The sequence below is a fragment of the Sprattus sprattus genome (assembly GCF_963457725.1).
Source record: "Sprattus sprattus genome assembly, chromosome: 10".
NCBI lineage: Eukaryota > Metazoa > Chordata > Actinopteri > Clupeiformes > Clupeidae > Sprattus > Sprattus sprattus.
Window position 1 is genome coordinate 22,161,722 of NC_137908.1, and position 26,914 is coordinate 22,188,635.

At 41.4% G+C, this 26,914-nt stretch overlaps 2 protein-coding genes across 3 annotated transcripts in view; one reads left to right on the forward strand and one right to left on the reverse strand.

Moving 5' to 3' along the window:
- Positions 1–232: 232 nt before the first annotated feature.
- On the reverse strand, positions 233–4,069 carry LOC308371624 (uncharacterized protein; the record flags this gene model as incomplete). Its single annotated transcript, XM_080846600.1, has 5 exons — positions 4,051–4,069; positions 1,095–1,173; positions 873–947; positions 577–727; positions 233–431 (listed from the first exon to the last, which is right to left on the reverse strand). Exons 3-5 carry the CDS (start codon positions 919–921, stop codon positions 233–235), a joined length of 399 nt encoding a protein of 132 aa, XP_080702726.1. The 5' UTR covers positions 922–947; positions 1,095–1,173; positions 4,051–4,069.
- Positions 4,070–22,583: 18,514 nt separating this feature from the next.
- Positions 22,584–26,914, forward strand: part of ip6k1 (inositol hexakisphosphate kinase 1) — a 54,101-nt gene continuing 49,770 nt past the window's right edge. For both annotated transcript variants that reach the window (XM_080846625.1, XM_080846626.1), the window contains exon 1: positions 22,584–23,669. The gene's annotated coding sequence lies outside the window, so the exon portion shown is untranslated. The remainder of the gene's footprint in view (positions 23,670–26,914) is intronic.

The following is a 26,914-nucleotide window of genomic DNA, read 5'->3' on the forward strand; positions in this document are numbered from 1 at the left end:
GATGACCCATTGTTTTGTTGAAACACAAGAACATGTTTAGCTGTTCTATCACAAGAAAACAGAAGGTCACAAGATGGTCACCTTTGAAGCTCTTTAATGATTCAAATAAATAATCAGTAAACCTATTCCCAGGCTTAGAGGGGTTCAGGATAGCAGCATAGCATTTTCAAAAGTTGCAACAGGATTTTCTTGTCCTAAATTTGCACATTTGGAGTCAGCAAGGCCTGTTGCTTTACTGAAGGCTTTGCAGGGCTTTGGTCTGGGCCATCACCGTCTCAAGGAGATCCTCCATCTGGTCTTCGAAAGATTCAGCCTGTGGTTTCAGCTGGGCCAGGATAGACTTAGACAAGTGTTTGAACTGCTCCATAAAGTTGGTAGTCAGGGGTTTCAGCTGTTCCTTGACCTTCTCCAGCAGTGGCTGCACCGCAGCCCTATAGCAGATGAAGAGAAAGCATTAGCAACATTCGGCTCATTATCAGTCAACATGAATTCATTAATTGTGGAAGTTGCGTAAAAGAGGAAATAAGCAGTTTCTACACAGAGACTCTAGAATACTGCTGTATTGACAATACTCACTCAGACTTGCCGGTCAGGTCATGGGCCTTAAGCGTCTCCATCAGTTCAGTGGTGGTGGTGGTCAGCATTCTGCTCAGATCCTGGAAGTACTTGGTGATCTTCTCAATCTCTGCAGGGATATCATGCTTCCCTAGAGATGCAGACTCAGTGCCTGAAGAACACAGAAAAACATATCGTCACACCCTCCAAATGACATAATAGCAGCACTAGGAAAAGTAATTGAATAACTAAAATCACGATACAAGCTCTAATTAGCATTGAAATGTCTCACTGGTTCAACAGAAGTGCACACTCACCCTGAGAAATAACCAGCACAACAAGGGCGACAGCAAGAGCGAACTTCATTTTTGCAAGATGAGTAGAGTTTACCTCTAGAACAAATGAACATGGCTTGATTAGTGATAGGCAGGCACAAATAAACCACACTTGTTTTTTTTTATTTATATATGTCAACCTAAGTCCCTGCAACAGTATAAGAAACAAAATAGAGCCTAAGGGGAAAGCCTCTCCTTCCTTACCTTCAAATATCCTTCACTCCAGTGGTTGTAAGGCCTTCTGGTGTCCTCCTCCTGCAGCTGAGAGCTGTTTATACTGCCTCTAAAGAAGCCAGAACTGATTGATGATTTAGGTCGGGTTGGTTATTTTGTACCAGTTATTTTCAGTTTCACTACCAGTAGTATGATATTGGTATTATTGCCAATTTAATCCTGCTTTTTATACACTCATTTATTGTTGAATTTGCCATTCCGTGTTAATTGTCACTTTAGTTGATCAGCACGGAAGGACAAAAATGATATCATTTGTCCAGCATATGTGCAGGGTAGCTGTGGTATGTATAAATATATGTACAGCATAATATATTTATTACTTTCCATCTTCAACATTTTACCAGGGACAGACTGTCAGGCACGGAAATTTAGTTCCCCACATTCTAGACAAAGAATCCTGTTGCCCCATAATGTGGTTTTGCTCAACACCACACCAACTGTTGCCTCTCAAATTGATAAAGTCTGATAAAGTAGCCTAATCAATCAGTCAATCAAAGCCTAATCAAATCAAATGGGAGACATTCATTATTGTACTTTCATTCAAACAGTGTTTATTGTCTTTATTATCACGGTCTTGTGATTTTAGAAAATAATACGATAGGGTAAATTATAATGTTAATACTGTAAGGTCTTGGCTCACACCGAAAACTTGGTGTTCAATTCATGTCTTTGTGTGTTTTTCAAGCAGACGATAACACCAAGCACTAAGTCCATGTTCAGTTTTGAAAACTGATGCAATATTTTATTTTTTTCAAGGCAGGTTAAAAGGATATTTTTGTACTTTAATGAAGAGTTTACACAGGTTCTATCTGGAGGTTACAAAAGTGACAGCATAAATGAGGACAGAATAGGCATGTAAGTGAAATATTCAGTGGGAAGAAGACTATTTTTGGCAGCTTAATTTTGCTACTGTCTAAGACTGAAAATTAAATGTAAATGTTATCTTAAATGTAAATTACGACAGTGATGCAACAAGGCAGCAATCTTCTGTTTCATACAGACAAGATGTCCATCTTTTTCTGCTTTATCATATTGGTAGCAACATTTTTATTTTTACGAGACAAAACAACAGTTAGTTACAAAAGACTGACTTAACTACATTTTAACTCACCAAACAGTTTGCCTAGGTTGTCTACTGGTGTTGTTTTGCTCACACCGTATTTCCTGAAAAACCATTCATTTTTCTATAGAAATATTTTATTTGGAACCAGAAAGTGTTAATGCTAACACTTAAATAAAAACTACAAATTTCTGCCTGACTTCCACACCCTGGAAGTAGGGTATGACAGCTTCCATGTACTGCACAAGACCTTTAAAAAAATATGGGCTATACTTTCATAGTCTACTGATACGATTGCCGATCTCCTCAGGTAGAAGTGCGCACACATTGATCTGCTGAAGTGGGATAAAATTAGTAGCGGACAGTTCAACACAATGTCACAAAAACGTGTATATGATTTCTTTCTCTCTGAGCCAGCTAAGCACCTGACACGACAAGTCGCCACCTTCACCTCCAACATCTGTCATCAACAGCAACAGGGGAAGTCCGAAAATTCTGATAGCAGATGGCTATGCTATGCCTATTTGAGATTAACTGCTTATTATGGTCATAATACTAAACATGCTTTGTAAACCTCTAAATCTTACTTTAATAGCTGTATACTTCTCAAGGTGTTTCAAAAATTCTTAAGACAAGACACTGCACATCACATCACATCACATCACATCACATCACATCACATCACATCACATCACATCACATCACATCACATCACATCACATCACATCACATCACATCACATCACATCACATCACATCACATCACATCACATCACATCACATCACATCACATCACATCACATCACATCACATCACATCACATCACAATCAGGCTCTTCAGAATGTTCCCAAAAAAGTTCAGTTGATTTAAATGGGCCATCCCAACCTTCGCAGGTCTGTAATTTCTTTATATTCACCCCTGCAAAAAAAATATGACTGCTGTCATTGGCAACAGGTTTTTGTGCTTCTAATTCACAGCTTTATTCCGCAGTAGTCGTGTCATTTAACGTTACGGACAGTCAGTGTAATGTACTGCTGCGCCTCGGTTGCGTGTGATCATTCGCACTGCAAACGTTTCTGCTGCGGTGCAGCAGCTCTATCTTCCTGCACAGAGTTTGCCATCGTTGATTCAGAGCAAAGGGCGAGAGAGAGAAGCTACTAACGTATCGATATAATGTAATTATAGCCTACTTTGGGTTTCTGTATAGTAGGCAACACATGAAGTTTCACTTTCCCCTGTCCATAACATACAATTGCTCAAATGGTTAAAAAATATATTTTTGTATCTTTTTTTTAACCATTTGAGCAACACTAGTGTCTGTGACCTAATGGCTAGCCCATACATCGAATCTGCTGTGAAAGGTATCCCTTTATGTAATTGTTTGTAGTTGTTGGTATGATGTCTAATATGTCTTTTACTGTCTGATTTTGCTAAGAACCACTTTTTTCAATGCTTACATGAAAAATGGGCTCCATGTGGAATCTCTCTTGCGCACTTGCGTCTCCCAATTATGTAACTATAACTATAAAGTGCAATTTATGGTGGGGTTTTACGCAAGACACACAAGAGCCCCTTGCAAAGTTACGTACCCCCTCATGCGTGCGTCTCCCAATTTTTGTAACTATCCGACAAAGCTACACAAGCCGCACGCAGCCCGCAAGGCTGTGATTGGTATAAACCCACCTTTACCTGGGCAGTAGCGTGCTAACATTAGAAAGTTGGCTCAGACACCTCGCAAATATCCTCAGACATATTTTTCAGCTACTAAAACAGGTTTTTTAAATTGCAGTGTCTATTTCTCAGTAACTTTTAAAAAATATATAAGCAAATAAAAAGTCAAACAAACAAGTTTTCTTCGCTGTTTACCTTGTGGGTAGTAGCATGCTAACATTAGATAGTTGGCTCAGACACCTCGCAAATCCTCTCAGACGTATTTTACACCCACAACCGTCGGCGAACCATAAATAAAAACCAGTACCTCAATGCAACTGCGTGGCCATGCTGTAACGCAGTTGCAGAAGTATAAAAGCCCCTTAAGCACAATGTATGGTCCGCCTTTACACAGGCACGCAAGACACGCAAGAGCCCCTTGCGTAGTTACGTACCCCCTCTTGTGTGCGTCAGTCTCCCAATTTTTTTAACTATCCGACAAAGCTACGCAAGCCGCACGCAGCCTGCAAGGCTGTGATTGGTATAAACCCATCTTTACCTTGTGGGCAGTAGCATGCTAACATTAGAAAGCTGGCTCAGACACCTTGTGAATCCCCTCAGGCTTATTTTCAGTTACAAAAAAGTTATTTTTTGAACAGCGTCTATTTCTCTGTAACCTTTAAAGAATCTAAGCAAAAAAAGTCAAACAAACAAGTTTACTTCGCTGTTTACCTTGTGGGTAGTAGCATGCTAACATTATATAGCTGGCTCAGACACCTCGCAAATCCCCTCAGACGTAATTTACTACACCCACAACCATAGAGACAACACCAAACAATCTGATTGGCCGCGACTAGCGACATTCGCTCTTCATTTGCATGGGATAACATTTTCTCCAACTTTCTTTGCTCGCTTCGCCCAATTCGCCCGTCTACGTTGCAATAGCCTGCCTTAAAACTAAATTAATGGGATATAGAATTTCACTTTGCTGGCATGTATCAGTACTGTTAATGCCAAAATATACTTCTTCGCCCGCTTCGGATGGACAGGACTAGTGAATATTTAGGGTTCTCCAACGGTTGTGGGTGTTGCAAAGCAATTAAAAAAAAGATGGAGGACCAAACTCCGTAGATAGAATAGAAAAGCCTTTGTTGTCATTGTATTCGCAGACAACAAAATTTGGAGTGCTTCTCCTGTTGGTGCGACGAGGGACAACATATAACACAACAATATTACAACTATATAAAAACAGTACAAATAGCTTAAACGTATATATATTAAGAGTTCAACAAAGTCCAGTTGTGTAGATTAAAGTACTTCCTTGAGGAATAATAAATGCATCAACAGTAGCCTACTTCCCTGAGGTGCTTTACCATAAATACAGAAACAGTTTTGTTTATACACATGTGTAAGGTGACTGAGATGGCACGTGTGACTTGTAGTCAATAAAGGGATTAGTGTATCAATATTGTACGATGAAATTCTATGTTTAGTGCATGTCTGTATTTAGTGTTCTGATGGCTGTCGGGAAAAAACGGTTCTTTAGACGCATGGCCCTTGCTCTAAAGCAGGGTTTCCCAACCCATGGCCCGTGGAGCACTAACCAGTGGGCCGCGAAAATGTTTCAGGTTTTTCACTAATTTTCCAAGAAGAACTGATTTTTAGTTGAGAACAATATTGATTTGGGCTGTCAAAGTTAACACGTCAATCTATGAGATTATTGAGTCCGAGATTAATGCGATCAAATATTTGAACGCAGTTAACGCAACTTTGTTTACTTCTAATGTGCGTTGCCCCCTGACACGAGACCGCGCCGTCAGTAAGACAGGACAGGAGAGACTGAGACGGTAGTGGAAGGTGGAGTGAGCGGTGGGATTGCTGGGCGGAAAGTTTCTGCTTCAAAACTAAAGTTGCATGTAGCATTTGTCCAGCTGAATTTAGCTGTCACAGAAGCAGCTCGTCTTTAAGTTATCACCCAATGAAAAGCACCCGACAGAAAGCAGTCCCAGGTTAGATGGTCACCAATCCACACTCCACAACTTCTCTAGGAAAATAACTAGACCAGTCTGTGAAAAGGTTACCAACTCTGTAGCAGTTTGGGTTGCGGTGACTGTCGGCCCATCAACATAGTTGAAGACCGTGGGCTGACTGAGGTGTTCCGAATTGCTTCAGGGGACAATTCTTACGATGTACCGTCGATGGGAACCATTGTGTCTCATACATTCCTTGTATGACAGCGAGAGAGCACGAAAAAAATACCATTAAACAACAGTGTCTAAAATACACGCTATCTGAAGTGATTACTCGTTAATTTATTCTCGACATCCAGCACTCACGTAGGCTACAGAACCAGGTCCTGGAGAGGATGAAAGGCAGCTCTTTCCCTTTAAAACAAGTTAGTTAAGCTGCATTAGTGCTGTTTTTTGTGCATTATCATTTGAGCGGTATTCTACAAGAGGACATGATTTTCTGTGGAGAGCTACCAACTCGAACTAAAGCCCATTATGTTGATAATAGATTGCAGCCACAGATTTAAATCATTATTTCAATTATTTGAATCATTATATTGACCTATTTGAACCTATTTATTTGAACCTATTTGTTTGCATGTCTGAAGCATCACCTATTTTAATTAGGCCTAGCTGAGTAGTCTTGTTTGCCTGTTTCATCACTTGCTGCTGTGCCCAAATAGGCCTAGGCCTACTGCAATTAAGTTCTCTGTGTGGTTTTATGTTGTTTTCTGGTGCACAATAAAAAATGTATGCAATATCTAGATTTAGATGTTCTTTTATTCATTTCTAAGGCTTCAACCTGTTGCAGGTGCTGATGTCCCACACTGTTTGTTCAAAGCAGTCCCGCAGTTGAGAGAGAAAGCTCCCTTGGGCCACATTTTTATGGTCTTCATGTACATTTTTATCTTCCTCCTGAGCGGTGTGTATGTCGGGATGAGGAGCAGTGAAAGGTGATCTGACTCTCCTAAGTGAGGGATGAGTGTGGCTCTGTAGGCAGGGGTGGACTGGCCATCGGGGATACCGGGGATATCCCCGGTGGGCCGATGGCCTAAAACACCGGCCCACCACCATCACTAACCGGCCCACACTTTGCACCAGTCCTCTTCAATTTGAGCCGTCAAGAACAAAAATAGTGTTTTTCAATTGAGCACATGTATTAAAAAAGTGCTGTCAGATAAACGCGCCTATTAACAACGCTAATGCAAACCCATTTTAACAACGTCAATGTTTTTCTTGCGAGATTAATGTTCTTTTTGGCCTCGCAAACTGTGTAGTTTCTTGTACATGCTGTTGCAACCACTATTAACCTTAGAAAAACTAAAGCACCACACCGGACAGCTAGACCAGAAGCAAAACAATTGACAGCCGTTTGGGCTTGCTTGTGTTGCGCAAATGAAGCGAGCTTCACTGTTGTCTGATAATGTCAACAGGCTTGTCTGTTTGATTTGCTGGCTGAAAGCAAAGAAGTAGTAGGCTTACCTCTTATGGTAACCGAACTGTTACGGTTCATTGTTTCTTAAATAAGAGGGCTGACTGCCATGCTCACAACAAACTTGCCAGGCTGAGTCCTTGTTTACCTGAAATGTGCACTTTAGAATTGTATTTTGTACCGCCCTGTTTGGCAATGTTGTTTTTCAATAAAATAAAACATTTGCATAAAGCAAGCCAATCCACTTTTCCATGTTGATAAGAGCATTACAATGAAAAAAAAATATGGATAAAAAATAAATGAAGGGACATTTATAATAGATAAAAATCTGCGATTAATTGTGTTCAAATATTTTAATAGTTTGACAGCACTAATTTCAGGTATATTTATCTAATACACTTTGAGTGTACTAACCAGTAGGCTTTGTAGCCCAGAGTTAAGCATCTTCATCTAGCAAACTATACCTACCTTGGAGTGTTACAATAGCCAGTGTAATTTTATTCCATGTGTCCATCCAGGCAAATTGGTGGATCCAAATGTTATTAAAAAACAAACATATATGATGTAATTTCTTTGTAATCATCCAAAATAATGTGAAGTGTATGGGATTTTCCCCAGTAGGCCACTGACCGGTCGATATAAGTGCGATCCATTGAGTGGGCAACGCAGTGTGTACTGAGTGGGCAGCGCACCGGGTACTTAGTGGGCCGCGCGCCGTGTATTGAGTGGGCCGGTCTGACAGTAACTCCCGGGCCACTTTTTCCCCCCAGTCCGCACCTGTCTGTTGGCATGCTGTAAATTGGAGTATGAGCTGAGTGAGTTCTGCGCTATTCGTTAGCATTCGTTGGTTAGCATCACACACATTCTAGATGGCCGCTGAGTGAGTGAGAGAGATTGAGCTGACGTTTGCTTCTATTCCATTTATAAAACTGTGGCGTTTTCTTTTCTGGCAACCTAATCTTTTCATACCAATAATCTGACAAATTAAGTTTGGATGTAGCCATATATCATCTGCTCACTTGATCTGGCTGCAGAAAAGTGCAGATCTGAGGCTTTCTTGATTAGTCTTGTCAAGACACCAAACAATGGAGGCGTTTTCTACACAGCTGAAAAATCTAGGGGACTCTATAATGCTGATTAAATCAGATTTGACCTGTCATATTGATGCAAAATATCTACTTCAATCTAAATGGCATCATACACTTTATTTTCACTCTGGGTGAGCATGTGGCTGAACTTGAGCAGCGTGTAGGAGCTAACAAGGACATTCTTACTGATATGTCAAAGTTCTAGAGGCGTCTGAGGGCTGTGACATTTTAGGATTCATGTCCCGTCTCATCCTGCAACTCCTGGCCCATGACAACTTTCTCACATCACCAGCTATCGAGAGGGCACATAAGAATCCCACAGTCCGTCATGATGAGAGATCCAGCCCGAGACCTATCCTGATTAAGCTGGCTCAGGATAAAGTTAAAATTCTCCGGCTAGCTCGAGAGAAAAAGGAGCTTTGTCATATTCCATGACTACAGCGCAGAGCTGGCATGGAGACGCCAGGCATTTGACCCAGTTAAACGTCTCATACGTGAGCGCAGTTATAAATTTGCCCTCCGGTATCCCTGCACATTGAGTGTATGGGTACATGGCAAAGACCATCAATTCCGTGACTCCACAGCTGCTGAAACTTCATGTATTCACGAGACTTCTTCACAAATTCTCCATTGTAATCTTCTCAGAAGTCCATGACTCACTTCTCATCACTGCAATAGCCTTACGACATGATCCATAATGAAACTTTGTAGTAAATAAGATAAAAGATGGTATAAAGCGATGGCATTATTGCAGTTTCTTTAATTTTTGTTGTTTCTTTTCATTTGTTTTGCTTACACACAGCAGTCTCTCTTTTTTCTGCCGAAAATAGCACCTTTTTATGTTTTCCTTTTGTTGCTGCTGTAAAGTGACCACATAGCATTGTAAATTGTCTCGAGAATGCTGTAACTGTTGTTGATAGGTGAAAATTCACCCTAGTTACCTCAGGACTCCGGAGCTGCATGAAAGTATATTTATTAGACAAACAAACAAAGACAATTGCAATTGGGCTCCCCTCCCAGCACAAGGCTGACAGTGAAGGCCCTGATAAACCCATCGCACAAGGTTTATATAGTCAGAAATGTAGCTTTCAACAGGGATGATCACGTAATGGATTTCTCACGCCCGAGGCTCCCTGCCTTTCAAGGATGGCAGTTTTGCACAAGGTCAGAAGAAGCACAGTTCCCTTCTTATCTCCTCTGGTCTAAACATGCTCTTGATTATATGCAGACTAAGTGGCACCTTATATTCTAGTTACACACACACACACACAGAAAAGCCATGCTCCTGCTTTCATAAGCACATGATTCATACATGGAATATATTAATACAAGGCACTTGATTATTATATTCTTAAGTCAGCAACAGTGTTAGGAAATAATCTCTATCAGTTGTAGTACGATTAAATATAGTATAGGTAACCCTCTCTCTTGCGGTGTCTGATACAAGATTAAAAGATGCGAGTTGTACAAATCAACCAGCATATAACAGATTAAGACATTAGCATTCAGGATAGCTCATGAAAACCGAACTCCTCTGTGATATTCACTTATAAAACTAATGTTATTTTCACCGTACAAAGATTAAAGATAAAATGGCGGCCAATGCAAAACATGGGTAATCAAAAACCCTATGGGTTATCAGAAGGTACAAAGTTAATTCAAATGAACAAATTATCAGACAACACAACAGGGCTGCAGCGCCGCCTAGCGTAGCCAGGGCCAGGTTAAGGTAATCTGGGGCCAGGGGCAGAAGCCTCCCCGAGGCCCCCCCGGCCGCCCGCCCACCAAAGATTTTCTTATGTATATACACATACACAATTATTATTAGTATTACTATTGTTTTTATCAATATATATTTGAGAGAGAGAGGGCTTGGTAATTAAATTATGACAGACATAATGTAAAAAAGAAATTTGCATTTATTTTGTGGAACTTTAGCCTATAACCAACATAACAATTGTAGCAACATACCAAAAACAAGAAGCCTACAAACGTAAGGCAATGCACAAAAAACATCAAACATGAAATATTATATCATTACCATCAATTACTTCAACTAAGGCTTGAAAAATGCTGCCAGCGGTAGCCAAGGTAAGCCTATAAAATGTGCAACTCTCCCGTACTTAAAACATATGCCTGTCGCTCTCTCTAGGTGGGTTTCCATTCGGCTCGTTTGCATTAGCTATGCGCATTCACGCTGATGCGCATCAGCGACTTTTTCCAATCACCTGAGTCCTTTGTCTAATTTGGAGAAAGAGTTTTGTGTAGGCTATAATGTATGTCCTCCTCTCCGCAGTGTTATCAATGCTTTAGCTATTGAGCTATTTACTTTAATAGCTGCTAGAAGGAGAAGGCGAACAAATTATTTTACATATTTTACGCACTCAGATAGCAGCGAATTCCCACACAGACCTCCATACCCACACAGACCTCAGTACATATGTGAACGAGCGCGGTCTAGGGAGTATTTTAATCTGCAAGTGTTTGCTGCCGAAAGCCTGTCCCCACAGAAGAGCGCATTGCTATATCGCTTTATAAATTTGCAACATGCGCAAACTACTGTGTTGTGGGAGAAACTTTTGGCGTAAGCAAGACTACTGGCCGTAGATGTGTGTATGCAGTAGGCTATAGTTAAACAATATATTTTCAAAGTTTGCACGTTAATCAAGTTCATCGGTTGGCCTACAATAAACTAGGTATCCATGAGCAATGAGGGGAAACATGGAATTGAAACGCTCCTTCTTTTGCTGATTAATTTTTCGTTTTTTTTAGCCCCACTTTCGTATTTTCTTATCATTTCATGCAAAGCCATTGTTGTCTTGAATGCAACACGTGACGGTATTACAACGTGGACTTCACTACGGGTGGGGAAATGCATCAAAAATATCAAAATATGATAATTATTAGGGTTCATGCAGCGAAGCTGCAGAAACCTATTGTGTTTCTCTTTGTTCTTATTATTATTATTCTGTGCTGGGATCCTATGGCAGCCCATAGAACCGTCTGGTAAAAAGTTGTGAAATTTGGCACACTGATTGGGGACAGTCCCATGATTCATTTCACCAAGTTTTATGTAGGCAGATGCAGCGCTCTAGCGCCAACAGGTCAAAGTTGGACGTACGTTCACACATGTAACTTTTGACCCGATGGCCCGATTTTCAAAAATGAGGCATCCTTGGAATCCTTGGACCAGCACGAGTTCAACGCACCCTATGACGTCATTTTTCGCCATGATGGATTTTCCGCCATTTTGGATTTGATCAAAAACCTTCAAAAAGTTTCATGGGTCACAATTTTTGTCCGATCAACACCAAACTTGACACACATCATCTTCAGACCAAGCCTCACAAAAAACATTGTAGTACATCTTCGCAACTAAAACCGTTCGCCCGTGACAGCCAATCAAAGTTTGCGACGAAGTCGCCAGACAGGACGTGGGCTCATATCTCAGCAACGATTTCATGTATCAAGACTAAACTTACTACATGGACCGCTTACCTCATCAGGAAGACGCTTAAGAAATTTGGTGACCTTTGACCTCTAGGTGGCGCTGTAATTAGCAAAAATGCCTTTTGGCCTGTAGCTGTTGACGTGTTTGGAATTTCAACTTACTAGTGGGATCTATACATGCTCTTGGAGGTCTTTAGATTGACACATGCAAATATGTGACATTATCATAATTGATCAGGGCGCCATATTGAATTTAGTCAAAAACACTAAAAAGCAAACACAGGTCACAAATTTGATCTGATCTTCACCAAAATTGGCGCAGACCATCATTAGACCATGCCTTATAACTGCATACGTTTATGGAACAATTGATGAAAGCGTTCGCCAGTAGCAGCCAATCGAAACAGGAAGTGAGCTCATATCTCGGCAACCCTGTAATGTATCAAAACCAAACTTGGTACATGGACAGCTGACCCCATCTGGGGGACAATCAATACATTTGGTGACCTTTGACCTTAATTTAATCCAAAACACTAAAAAGTTTGCACAGGTCGCAAATTTGATCCGATCTTCACCAAAATTGGCACGGACCTTCTACAGACCATGCTTTATCACTGCATTGCGTTCTGAAAGCGTTCGCCTTCAACAGCCAATCGAATTTGGCCAATTCGCTGCATGAACCCTCCATTGCTGCTTGCAGCTATATTTATTATTACTTTTTTATTTTTTTATCTACCGCGCCGGGGCCCCCTAGTGGCTGGGGCCAATGGCAGCAGCCCCTTTTGCCCATTGCACAAACTCGGCCCTGAGCGTGGCACATACACTGGCTTCCATCCGCCCCTTCTTGAAGAGATGGCATCCCAGCCATCAGATCAACTAACAAAAAAACGAATTTACAGTAACCTGAGATATTCAAAACCATTAAAGTGTTGTGAAAGACTGGTGTCAAGTGTGTGTAGTCGGTGTGTGTGTGTGTGTGTGTGAAGCTATCTGTTGTTGAGGTGTCAGCAAGGCCTCTGGGTCTGTCCTGATGCCATTAGCAGACACCAAGTGGCCGAGGTAGGTCACTTCCTGCCTCACCAACTGGCACTTGGAGGGCTTAAGCTTCAGTCCATGCTCCCGAAGCCTGTCAAAGACGAGTTGCACCATTTCCAGATGATCACTGAACGATGTGGAAAATATTATAATGTCGTCCAGGTAAATAAGGAGGTAGGGGAAGTTCAAGTCCCCAAAGCAGCAGGTCATAAGTCTTTGAAACGTGGAGGGTGCATTTTGCAGGCCAAATGGCATCCTTTTGCCCTCAAAAAGCCCCATTGGTGTGCTGAATGCGGTCTTGTGCTTGTCATGTTCTGATACTTCCACTTTCATCTTTCGGTATAGTAGCCGGAAGGGCCTGGAGTCCACCAGAGGAATCTCATGCTGCACAGTGGTTGTGTGGCCATAGTCCATTGGATGTTGTGGGAACATGTCTGCATTCTTGTCCAGCAGCTCTTGAAGACAAGCACGCTGGTTCTCATTCTCCACTGCTGCTTCACTCAGGTCAACACCACAGCTGGTGACCACTTGATCCAGGCTGAGGCATGCCTCTTTGTTCCCGGCTTCACCCCCCTTCTTGTCACCAAACTCTACCACATTGCGCACCAGGACAGCATTGGGCAGATGTGTGTGTGGTCTGATGGTGATATCATGCTGGGAAAGGTTCATCACCCTGGCCCAGGCAAAACCCCCCTTAACATCCGCGAGGACTTCATCCTGGGGGAGTTTTCGGGAGGCCTGGCATTCGATCAGGGAAGTATACGTCTTCCTCCGAGGATCAGCTTTTATCTTAAGTCCAATTCTTCCCCTCCAGAGATCCGTATTTTACGGCCAGTGTACAAAGCAGGACCTACAATGACATGCACTTCACTTTGCAAGGCGCTCCCCACCTTCAGCAGGGCTGTATACCACTCTGGATGCTGCTCTTTGACTCTGTGCAGAAACTGCTGGCCATAGACTGCTTGGAGGTGGCTTCGGGAGGCTCGATTGACATTGGTTCCCACCAGGAGGGGTGGTGAAGAGCTGTAGTCGGAATCAGGAATGACAAAAGCAGGCACAGCTTTATACTCCCGCACTTTCAATGGGTATTCTTGAAGATTGTAGCTTTTGCTGCTTTAGGAATGGGTGACTCTGCCAATAGCTGTGTGTGATGCTGGTTATCTGGGAGCCAGATTCAATAGGCCCGTGTACATGTGTCACTTTAACCCACCCAATTTATCGAATCGTCTTCACGAGTAGGTGTGAAGATTTTTAAGGGAAACGGCTCTTGTTGTTAAGTGTATACATGGAGCGAAATTTGAACCGGTTACCTTGCCTTGGGCATGCGCAAAGACGACGGAGATGTGCTCACACCTTGTTTGTTGACTAACAACATCAACGTGGATCCGCATCGTGCACAGGCAGTGTAGTGGCTAAAAGTTCCCTTCTTTCTATCAGTAGATAGTTCTTAACATTTTCTTTGAATAACCACTCTCAGACGGAAAGAAAACGAGTCGTATGTGTTTCAACAACGGTAGAAAACTGTGTTCCTGATTTCGTTGCTGTTGATATTTGTTAGCGAATAACGGTAATATTGCAACGACCAAGTCATTGAAGAACATTGAAGTATCAAACTCGTAAAATATCCAACTAAACATGAACGATTTTCAGGACTGTTTGTAGCTTTCCAGCTATTTGTGTGGACACAAGAATTTGTCCATACAGATATAAATAAAGTACCTATCTATCGATCTTATTGAAAGTATTGAAAACTTAGTCATTTTATTGTACATGATCAGTTTTGAGGATTTATGATGTCTTAGCAGATGTGGTTGGGCTGGAGTTGGCTAGCTCAGGTTTCAGGTGTTGTGATGGGGCAAAATCAGTGTGGCCGACCTGCATTATGAAAAAAAGATTAAGCAACCGTATCATACCCAAGCCAGATCACGCCACTGTGTGTGGTTTGTTTATTTATAACAACGGGACTAGCACTTTCACACTAGCAAGCTAGCACGATATGCTACCCAAAGTTATTTCCTATTATCCTATTTGTATAAACTTACATAAGCTTTTGAGACATATCCTGCAGGTAACATTGTGGCGAGTTGATGGCGTTGATCGACTAACTTTAGACATCCTAGCTTGTTAACATCTGCTAGGGGAAGAAAGTTGACATAACTTTATGTTAGCTCAGCTTTCAGCGTGCGCAGGCAGAATGGGATAATAAGCATGATATGAGTTGCCCGCCTGTGTTAACGATTGAAATCTAGAATTTGCTAAAATAGTGCTTTAATAATTATAATAATCATCCTTTACGTGGCTGGGTACATTTGGCATTACAACCCCAAACACAACACGATTTCGCCATAACATTTGCGTTAATGAACTACTTCAGCTGTTGACAGGATGACAGTTTGCCACCCGGAAGTACCTTGGCAACCTTTGTTTACCAACATTCTGATTTGGTCTATACCTGTTTTGCCTCCAGATGCCATTTATTGGTGTCGTTCACCCATCCTGCAACTGCATATTGATATGCATCTGTACTCTTGAAAGCCTTCAGGCTATCTCCGGTGTATGGGGATGGATTGTGTACAAGCGGTTGGGTCATCTCCACGCAGTCACGCATGCACATAATACTCCCTATGAGTGGATTCCCTGTCACCACCATCCCCATGTTACATCGGCCTTATTTGACCCACCCTTTTTGAGCTGATCGATCGGGGTAAACCACCTCTCTCGAAAGGCCCAGACATCGTCGGAAAAATGACCTGGTCAAATTTAGGCGTGAGCTACATGAGGCAATTATAAGCGAATTACAAGCTTTTACTGGCTTAAACGCGATTTGGGTGGGTTAAATTGACACATGTATTTGGGCCTTATGAGTGCTCTGGCCGTCAAGCTATTGACTTCCACATTTCCTTCATTCCTGGTACCCACCAGGGGTGTTTTCTCTTCAGTGTTGACCTTCTCAGCAGGTGGGTGGGGCCATTGCCGCACGTTAATGGTTGCCCCAGCTGCCATGGGCTTTAAGCGTTTAAAGGCTGAGAATAGTGATGGGAAGTTCGGATCATTTTACAGACTTGAATCTTTGAATCTCGTTCAGTAAAATGAACGAATCTTTTTTCGAGTCATTCGTTCATTTCAACGGGGGGTGGGGTGCTGCTCAACATTTTTAAATTTTATAGCCAATTCCCTGGCGTAAATACGTCCACTACAAACACGTATCATATTTTCATGGAGGTTACTGTATGTAAACCAGCAGCAGATACTAATTTAAAATAAATTCCTGCATTCAAATAATGTATTATGAAAGTTTGGATGAAATGGTCATTTATTATCACATAAGCATTTAATTATCACGGCAAACAATTACGCTGCACTGAACTGTAAGTAAAGTTTAAAAAAGTTAAAATAACTAAACCTGTAATTATTTCTTGTGAACGAATATCATTCACGTCTTACTAAACATAGACACTCGAAAGTGAACGAGGTTAATAAGTCCTTTCTGTTTCCTCTTCTGAGCATATGCAGGTTACGTGAAAAAATATCCAAAGACCCGTATCCGAAGACCCAGTCAAAATGAACGAGACATTTCGGTTTTCTCTAGCTTCCCATGCTGAGCCTATGCAGATCACGTGAAAAATGATCCAAATACTTGCATCCTAATCGTTCACCTCCCGACCGTGTCTTTGGATCAACGTTTCGTCCATCTGCCGGATATGGGTCTTTCGTTCAATGATTCGTTCTTTTGCAGGATATGGGTCTTTCGTTCAATGTTTCGTTCTTTTGCCAACCGTGTCTTTGGGTCAATGATTCGTTCTTTCGCCAAACGTGTCTTTGGATCTATGATTCGTTCATCTGCCGGATATGTGTCTTTCGTTCAATGATTCGTTCTTTTGCCGGATATGGGTCTTTCGTTCAATGATTCGTTCTTTTGCCAACCGTGTCATCTATGTGTCTTTGGATCTATGATTTGTTCATCTGCTGGATATGGGTCTTTGGATCCTTTTCCACGTGACCTGCATAGGCTCAGTACAGTCAGCTAGAGGAAACAGAAATGATTGTTCTTTTTCCGACTGAGTCTTCGGATACGGGTCTTTGGATCATTTTTCACATGACCTGCATTCAACGAATCATTTCTGTTTCCTTCGCTTAGCCAATGCAACAGTCCCGATGCGCAGTCATGAACGAGAAAAAGAACAAATCTTTTTTTGTTAGGAGTCGTTACTCTCGAGTCGTTGTAAGGATTCGTTCAAAATGAACTAATCGTTCACGAACGACACATCACTAGCTGAGAAGGATGGGGTGTGCGCCCGACAGCCGGGTGGGGGTCTGTAAGCACTGCTCGGCAAACTTGAGCTAGCTGTCCCATCTTTCCACACCGGTAACAGGTAAAGTTTGAGCTCTGGCTCGCCCTCCCCTGCGTTGACAGGGCAGTTAGTGGGGAGACAAGGGGTGAAGAGGCTATCCAAAGCTCCAGGGTGGACAACTTGACCATTTGTTCCTCCTGGTTAAGGGCTAGCTTCTTTACCATATCTTTCAGCACTGATAATTCAGATGCAGGCTTGTTTCTCTCTCTTCTCACGTTCCCGCCATCCTCTGATGTTACATGCAACTGTGCAAAGGTTTTCTTGGTTTTGTTGAGGGATTGGAACTTATGAACTTCTCTCGCTAAGTGGCGAAGCTCAGCCTGCAGCTCGCGGAAGAGTCTGGGTGTCATTGGTGCAATTCTCATGTACACCTCCTCGTTGGTTGGCCCCCTCATTAACCGCCGCGTGAGTTTGCTATCTCGGTTGGGGAAAGGCTTTCTCCCCCTTTCCTTGTCTTCCAAAGCCCGCAATTTCGCCTTCAGTGCTATGGCATAAGAGGAGGCGGTCTCACCTGAATTCTGGCTCCGCTCATAAAAGTCAGATAATGGGTCTAGTGGCCTTCGGGTGTCACTGTTCTCTGACCTCAGTTCCTGAAATGCTTTCTCTGGGGTCTGTTCATGGGGAGGTAGGTAAAGCTGGTGGATTAGCCTCCTTTCTCCTGACGATTGTGGTGGTAGCCAGCGCATTTTGAAGAATGGGTGGGTGACTGTTCCCAAGATGGCTTTGTTCACATCCGTCTTCAACTCCAGATAACTACTGAACCTTTTCTCAAAACCTACCAAGATGGCTTGTAAAAAGGGCGAAGTGTGCCTTAGGTTGGAGGCTTGTAGGTCATGGAGTTTGGATTGCACACCAAAAAGGGTAGGGCTAAGTTCACCATAGTAACAGGATATCTGACCCTGTAGCCAATCTATGGCTACTGCAATAGGTCTCAGGAGGATTTTGCAGTACTTTTCCAGGTAGTCAAGCTCCACCTCCTTGAATAGAGGGAGCTCAAGTTTTTCCATCATTTCAGGTAGTTTGTCTCTTAAAGTGGCCAGCTGATTCAAACTGTCATACATAGAATTCCAACATGTTGGGCATTGTGTTTTCAGAGGTTCATTTGTCACTTCTGACAGGAGCTCTGCCGTCTTGGGCCTTTTTGATGCATTCCACAAAGCTGAGCACTTTCCTATGGCTGTGTGGTTCAGACGGGAGAGTTTTGGAGAGTCCTTCATCGCCTGCTTCGCATTAGTGGTACCCACTAGGCTCAGTGTATGAGTGGCACATCTCACATGAGGTGGTAGGATGATTGCACCTTCAGGCACTTCTTTCTCTTCTGAAGCATTGATGGTTACAAAGGATAGTCCATCCTCTTCTGTGTCATCATTCTCGTCTTCATCTGCAACACCAGATATGTTGAACCCCTTAAAGGCCTTTACAAAATTTGACCCATTGTCATTCACTGTTGCAATGATGTTTTCATTTGACAGGCCAAATTCTGAGTGGATTTCCTCCAATATCTCAGCAATGCCGTTGTAGTTGTGTGGACTTGGGAAATGTCTGCATGCGAGAACGACTGAGTCACATTCAGTTGAATCTGGCTTGATCCAGTGAGCTGTTATGCCCATGAAGCTAGTGTAACTAGTGTACCAGATGTCAGCAGTGGGGAAAACATATTGCACCGTCTTCAGTTTTTCTTCGCAGATCACTTTTTTTGGCATTGAAATCTGCTTCTATTTTCCTTTGCAGTGTACGTCTGCAAATCATTGTCAGATTAGGGTTTAATCGATGAATCAATTCAACAAATTCAGTTTGTTCAACTGTAGACAAAGGATGCATTCCCTTTACTATGTACAAAGTAATAACATAATCAATTTTACCCTGTGTAACTGTGTGTTCAAAAAGACGGGTCTGCCTATAGGGGGTGTACACACTAATTAGGCCTACACTCTCGCTTGTGCTTTTCGAAATCATCAAGACTCAGGGTGAAGTTTCTTCAGCTTAAAGAGTTCTAGATATTACTGCTTTTTTTTGTACAGAGTTTACACTCCGCCTGGACCTTCCCATCTGGTGTTTGAGAAATAATACTGAAGAACTTCACATCCAAGATTGCAGACATAGGCTTGGTTCCATCTGTGCTTGTTGATGGTCCTTCTTGAACATCATCTTGCTGAGACATGTTGTCCACCTGGCCAACTGTATAATACTTTCATATTATGCCTTTTAAATAAAATAAATTGGATATTTAATTATTATTATTATTATTATTTATTTTTTTTTTTTACAAATGGACATCTAATTTCAAAGCCTGGCTAACTGTGAAGTATATTATCTGCCAGTAATTGATATGGCATTATGACATTCACATTGAAAAGATACAGCAAAACTTGTGAAAAATTAGATGGTCAAACGTCTCTTGGTACGGTTATCATGAACATACAAGCTCCCAATCTCCCGCTTCCTATCGCTAGCTACTCGACTGATAAGTTAATTTGCCAAACACTGGCTAGCCGCTAGGCACTAGCCTAGACAGCATGGTAACGTCATTGGCATGATGGCATCAGTATGGAAGTTTATTAGACTCTTTATTCAAATGGCAATGCATTTGTCAATTGGCAATTCAATGTGCAAAGTGACAATGCAATCCGCAATTCAAATGGCAAACCAGTTGTCAAATGGCAATTCAATGTGCAAATGACAATGCAATCCGCAATTCAGTTTGTATTATTTTGAATAAATATTTGAATGAACGCTTATTGCATTGCATTTCATATTGACACGGTTTTTTCGACTCTTTATTCAAATGAAAATGCATTTTTCAATTGGCAATTCAATGCGCAAAGTGACAATGCAATCCGCAATTCAAATGGAAAAGCAGTTGTCAAATGGCAATTCAATGTGCAAATGACAATGCAATCCGCAATCCAGTTTGTATTATTTTGAATAACAATTTGAATGAGCGCTTATTGCATTACATTTCATATTGACATGGTCTTTTCGACTCTTTATTCAAATGGAAATTCAATGTAGTAGCTGAACAGCGCCCCCACTATATTGCATTAGCATTTACTTGTCATCACGCTCTTTTTGTTGCAAAATTCAAATGAAAATGCAATCTGTCAGTCGCCCCATCAAGGCGGGTCCCTACCCCTATTACGCGTATTTAGTCACGTGACCAATATCCATGACAACAACCTTTGCCGGCCATGTTGGGGTCCATGTACGGCACTGTTTTGCAGTGTTTTATACCGCTATTCTCGAGAAGCTCTTATTTTCTCTTCTCTTCTCTTCAAGTCTAACTCCACGTTTCCATTGGGACGAATTATCGGCAGGCGGTATTTCGCCTAGGGGTCGTGGTCAGAAAAAAAAAACATGTTTGGCTGTCATGTAGCGAGTGTCAAGTAGCAAGCTCGGCTGCAGTGCAGCGCTTATAGCATTTTAGCAGCTATCTTCTACATTGATCTCCAATTAAAGTTTAGGCAGCAAGCTAACCAACGGTCGAGAGCTTAATTAAAGACCTACAATATTCTGTTTGCCCTGACAGTGTTCGTATAGTATATTAACAACAAACCGAGTCGATGTAGGCTTATAAAAGTTGTGTAAACACCTTAATTCACATACAAATATTTCCAGTTTTAACAGACTCCCGAGAGCCAGGATTAGCAGCTATCTTCTACATTCGGTCTTCGGCAGTTCCTCTACGATACATTTTTCTAAAGAACAACTTATTGTTTTGAACTGTTGTATTATATTGTTTTGCACTGTTGTATTGTTTTGTGTTATGCTGTATATTTTGAGGAATACGTGTAAGCACAGTGACACTTAACTTCCCCGCAACCTTGACCACAGCAGTCACAACTACAAACGAAATCCGGAGTAGCATGTAAGAATTCATTAACTGCATGTTTTTCATGTGTGCATCCATGTTCAGTGGCAGGTGAGGTGAAGTTGAAAAGCTTTGGGTTACACATATTTCTGATAAGGGAATGTGAAGGCTGGGCAGGTTTTGAAGAACTGTCCTGTTTAGCGATCGAAGCCCCAATTCTCTCGGCTCTGTGTTTGAAAAATGAACCACCCATTGCCTGGTCTCTTGTGTCCTCCTCAATTACTTCCTTGTCAGTGACAGAACATTGTATGTTCATTTTTGATTAAAAGATGATTACTTGGCCCAAAAAAGCTGATTCTGATTCTTCTGACATTTAATACATGGACCCCATGTTGAGGTTCACACTAACATATCACGTGACTGACATCACGTGGATATTGATATGTTGCGGATTGCATTGCCACTTTCCCATTTGAATAAAGAGTCGAAAAGACCGTGTCAATATGAAATGCAATGCAATAAGCGCTCATTCAAATTGTTATTCAAAATAATACAAACTGAATTGCGGATTGCATTGTCATTTGCACATTGAATTGCCATTTGACAACTGGTTTGCCATTTGAATTGCGGATTGCATTGTCACTTTGCGCATTGAATTGCCAATTGAAAAGATGCATTGCCATTTGAATAAAGAGTCGAAAAAACCGTGTCAATATGAAATGCAATGCAATAAGCGTTCATTCAAATTGTTATTCAAAATAATACAAACTGAATTGCGGATTGCATTGTCATTTGCACATTGAATTGCCATTTGACAACTGGTTTGCCATTTGAATTGCGGATTGCATTGTCACTTTGCGCATTGAATTGCCATTTGACAAATGCATTGCCATTTGAATAAAGAGTCTAATAAACTTCCATACATCAGTAGCTAGCTTGATAGTATTATTCGAATACAAACTTAGAAATACTGCCCATCTCTGGCCATGACAGGGTCATTAATCCACACCTTCACTGACCTGACTGTGTGGCATGGAGCATTGTCCTGCTGGGGGGGAAAAAACACTCACAGTTGGGGAACATGGGACATTTTAGCTATATCTGAGTATTATTTATAATTAGGCTACTAGTTCCATCAACCGACAGCGAGAGGCAGCAATGGGCTGCAAAAGTGCCCAGTCTGCCTAAAACGGAAAAGAGACTACAAAGAGATGTCCTTGAATCTTCTCTTATAACGGCCACGACATCATGGTTTAAATAACCTTAAGCGTATATGTTATACACGGGTTGGTCTTTCCCTCCTCTCAACCATTCTCCACCGGGGTTATGCAGAGGCTTCACTTTGTCAATGATTGTTACAACTTAGCCTTAGCCAAACGAATAGAAACCGGTGGAACCGGGGACCCTGGGATCCCTCTTGCAGCTACTCTCATTTTCAAGTGAAAGCCTAGACTAGAGGGAGGCAGAGGGCCCTGGTAGATAGTGCTGTTTTTTTTTTTTTTTTTTTTTACGGTGTGGCGCCACAAAGTGGCTACAGGCAGTGCTGTTTAGACGGGCGTTACAGTAACGACGTCAGTAGGTAACGCTAACAAGCAAGCTAGGCTATCTCATCAAAAGTTAACGTTAGTTGATTACCATCTATTTGGCTGAAATTAACCTGCGTTATATTTAAGGTATTATCAACAGTTAATATTAACTAGCTAGTTAATTAACTTAACTAACTTAACGTCCATCACCCTGTTCTGAAACTGCCTTATCTCGCAAGCAGAAATCGCTGTAGCCGTCAAAACTTTGCATTCACAATGTAATGTTTAATCGATAACCCATCATACATTAACGTTATATTTGAAGTTGGGAAATTGTCGATGTTTGCAATTGTAATTGCGTGCTATCCAAATATCAGACAATACTGGATAACTACCTAGGATCGCTAACGTCATTGAGCCAGAGCGTTAGCTAGTTAGCCGAGGTTACGCGTGTATGGTTGTGTAATCTAGCTAAGGTTACTTTGAATTATGGTCGTAAAACTTCAGAAATAACTGTAGTGCATACATGAAGACGCCGTATAATTTTATGTTCGTCATTTGCCTTTAACGTTGGCACACCCGTCGATCTTTTTGACGTGTACGCCAGCCAACCCTAGATAGTATAACGTTAGCTTACGTCCCAAGGACTTGAGTCTTGAGTTCGCTAGCTGGCTGAGTTAGAGTTAGCCTTGTCCAGGCTATCGAGTGGCTCACCGAAGCATAGCGAGCTGCCTGGCCGTGGTTGACATTTGACAATGTCTGAAATACTTTTAACGTTACAAGTCAGTAATTTAGTCTCTATTCAACAGTTTAAGCATTGTTTAGCGCGTTAACTGTAGCCGCCAATCATCAAGCAAATAGCACCTAGTGAATGTTATATATATATATAAATATATAGCCAACGTTATACATTTTTCGTAGTCTTTCTGGCTTCCGGCTAGCTTGTGAAGTCATATTAGCGACCGTCATTAGCCAGACAACTACATCTGGCTCCGTCGCAAGCAAGGTTGTTTTTCCGTATTTGATTTGTGTGAGACAGTGGGAAGATTTCATCAGCCACCGGTTCGGTGTCTAACCGGACAACCTTGCAAATTAATCATCAGAACAAAGTCAGAGTTAAAGGATTACAAACGCGGTAAGTATACAATCACAATGTTAGCTAATTAACATTAGCTGTTTGGCTTGGATTGTGGTGGCTAGCTATTGGCAGTTGTTTTTGTAAGGCTACTTCTTTAAGAGCTGTGCTCTTAATTTAACGAGTCTAATTTTGAAATTCATTCTTAATGTAAATCCTTACTCGATGTCACATGATTGTCCTCAAAAGGATATATTGTACGTTCCATCAGGCACGTTTACTTCGCCACCTTGACGGTAGCGGGCTAAAATGTAGCTAAAATGAGCTAGTGAAGACCGCTAGCGTACAGGGCAGCTAGGTCATGACAAGCGTTGCATGTAACTGTCAACTTACTATCTTAAGAGTGGTATTGACTGGTTAATGGTCCCCTTTTTTGTATAGTGCTGTTCATATTTGGCCCTTAGGTAAGGAAGTCGTGTTTATGTAATTGATTTGTGTGCTGTTCAAGTGTATGGGATAGCCGTAGCGTTACCCCATTTGACATCAAGACACCTGGTCATCATCATCGTTTGTGATTGAGCCTTCGTTTTATAAGTATAGCTAGTTATTTACAAACTTATGTGACCAATGTTACCCCGTACTGCGCCTTCTGGTGTGATCTGTTGTGTGATCACATAAGTGTTGTTCTGGCGTGAACAACATGTTTGATGTCGCATCCAATCTAAGGCGTTCTCATAGACCGTGATCAAAATCGTATATATAGGTCCTAACATTATTTCATTGTTACCAATTAGCTACAGTGTATATTTGGTATTGCCATTTTCAAACACAAGTAAATTGACGTTGTGCATGTTTTTGAATACACTCAACTGTACGCAAACCTCACACTCCTCGTCCAAGTGCAAGCATACGACCATAGAGGTCATTACGTAAGCTTGTTGTAGTGATGTTAAGTTCGCAAACGATCCGACTCTTTCCAATGGCTCTTAGGTACGAGCGAATGGAACCGAGTCATACTTGAGAGCCGTTCGTTTGTATCGTTGTGCTCAAATTTAACTGCCTGCCCTTACGTGAACAGTATATGTCTATGCTGAGAACTAGCCTGTCACAAGATGTAGAAGTTGTCGCGTTAGGTTTCTTAAAGGCAGAATGAGCGGGATTTGTATTGGTGTTTGTAAACACACCATTCAGAATTGGCCCCTCCTCCTTGGATCCATAAGCGAAAGATAGGGCAGCAGTGGTGGAGGGAATTAAAGAATGAAGAGTGTGAGGGGAAGTAGCAAGAACAAAGCAGTGAATCAGAGAAATACAACTTGCTTCTTTAGAGTTACGTTCTAAAGCACAAATATACATGGCAACACCTCTGCACCACCCTGCTCTAAGGATTTGGTGTGAATGCAGATAAAGCGCACACTTAATTTTCCTGCCTGCTAAACCTAGTCCACACATGCAAAATTAAATTATATTGGTGTGATGTCTACGTTTGAATTAATAGCTGACACTCACTGAGCTCTGTTTGATTGTAAAGCTTTAAACATTTGGATAATTGTGTGCATGTTTGGAAAAAAGCATCCGCTATCTGCCAACTGGGGTGAATTTGTGAAGTGGCGGGTGAATTTGATCAACCTACCCGCCACAGCTGATGTCACTAGGCCTATACAAGTAGAGACAACTCGTGTTAAAGAACCAAAAGTTAAAAGGTGATTTTTTTTTTTTTTTTTTTAAAGCAAGGCAAACAAAAGTGAGATTACAAAATAGTGGCTGGTGACAAATGGCCGGTAGATATGAGAAAAAAAGAAGGAAACATTTATTTACACTCCTGTTATGTTGTGTGCATTCAATTGTTAGTATTATGGCCAGTCAATGCGGGAAAGTATATTCAGCTGAAATACACCGTTAAATATTTCATGCTGTGTTTTAGGAGCAGTGTACTGTTTTGAAGAAAAAAATTTGACACAAATGAACAAGCAAATGGTAGTTGATGTGTTTTTTCACCATATTTTTCAGCTTAATCAAGTGACACTGTAGGGTATAGCCTGCCCTATATAAATCTTTGGCTAAGCTCAAAGGAGAATTTGGAAGTAGTGCCATATGAAGAGGAGCAGTATGCACTTGATGGGTAATGGGACACCATTCCCTTTGTGCTAATGGAAATCTCTGTGTAGTGTGAATGAGTATAAGCAAGGTTGTTTGTTTAGTTTGTCAGATACACCTTTCTTGTAGATCTGTGTCTCTTTACAAGTGTTTTTCCTTCTGTGAGGCACATTTTTCCTTCTGTGAGGCGCATTGTGTTACCTCCTGTATGAAATGCGCCGTACAAATTAAGTTTGATTGATTGATTGATGGATAGATTTAGACCATTGAGATGGTTCTGTCTAGTACTTGAACATCAAGACAAATTGGTAAAGTGGCCGTTCCAGACGTCATCTATGAACGTTGCACAAAAAGTTGTTCACTGTCCTGTATTCTTGCTGGACAGTGCACATATATGAGCAGTGCAGTATTATGTGTGCTATCCAGTAAGTATCTTTGAGTAAGATTGTTACAACAAAATGGCCCCTGGTTTGAGAGCAAAAACTGCTCTAACAGCGGAAATTAGAGACACGTGCACTGTTTCCCAAAAAATGAATGCTTCAGTGAGATGGTTAAATGTGTGGTAAAAGGCACTAAGTGGAAGCGGAAGTTAAGTAGTCAAAGGTTTGGTAAGAACCGACCAGTCGCATTAGCAAGCAACTCCTTTAAACCAAATATGTCAGACTAGATCACATTCTAAAATGATGGCAACATTGATGCGTGTTATGGACAGTATTTGCCATGTGCTCTCTCTAAGGAATAAACTATAGTGCTTTTTCTGTTCAAAACAGTTGAATTAGTTGTTGCGTAACTGGATTTTGTGAGACATTTTAAAGTGCCCTCTAAACATCCACTTGTACAGGCTGTTTGCTTTACTCTTAGATTTCATGACGTTTGGGTAATCCTTTTATGTGATGTGGCTTACATTCTTAATTGCCTGTGACCATTCTGTTTTCACCCTCAATGAGACATCAGCCTTTTACTTTATGAGTTAAATATGCAAGTTACATATCTGCAAATAGACATCTACAGAGGTGCTATAAAGTCTGTGAACTTCTTAATGTTCTGAGGGGGATGTAAATCATTGACACCTTTCATTTCTGATTTAACTAGGATCGATTTCAACTATGTTCTCCCCATTTTATTAAAGGTCTGTTCTGGTCTAAAAAATTGGACTGAGTCACATATAAAGCTGACAAAAAGATTACCCAGAAGTAATTTGATTATTTAGT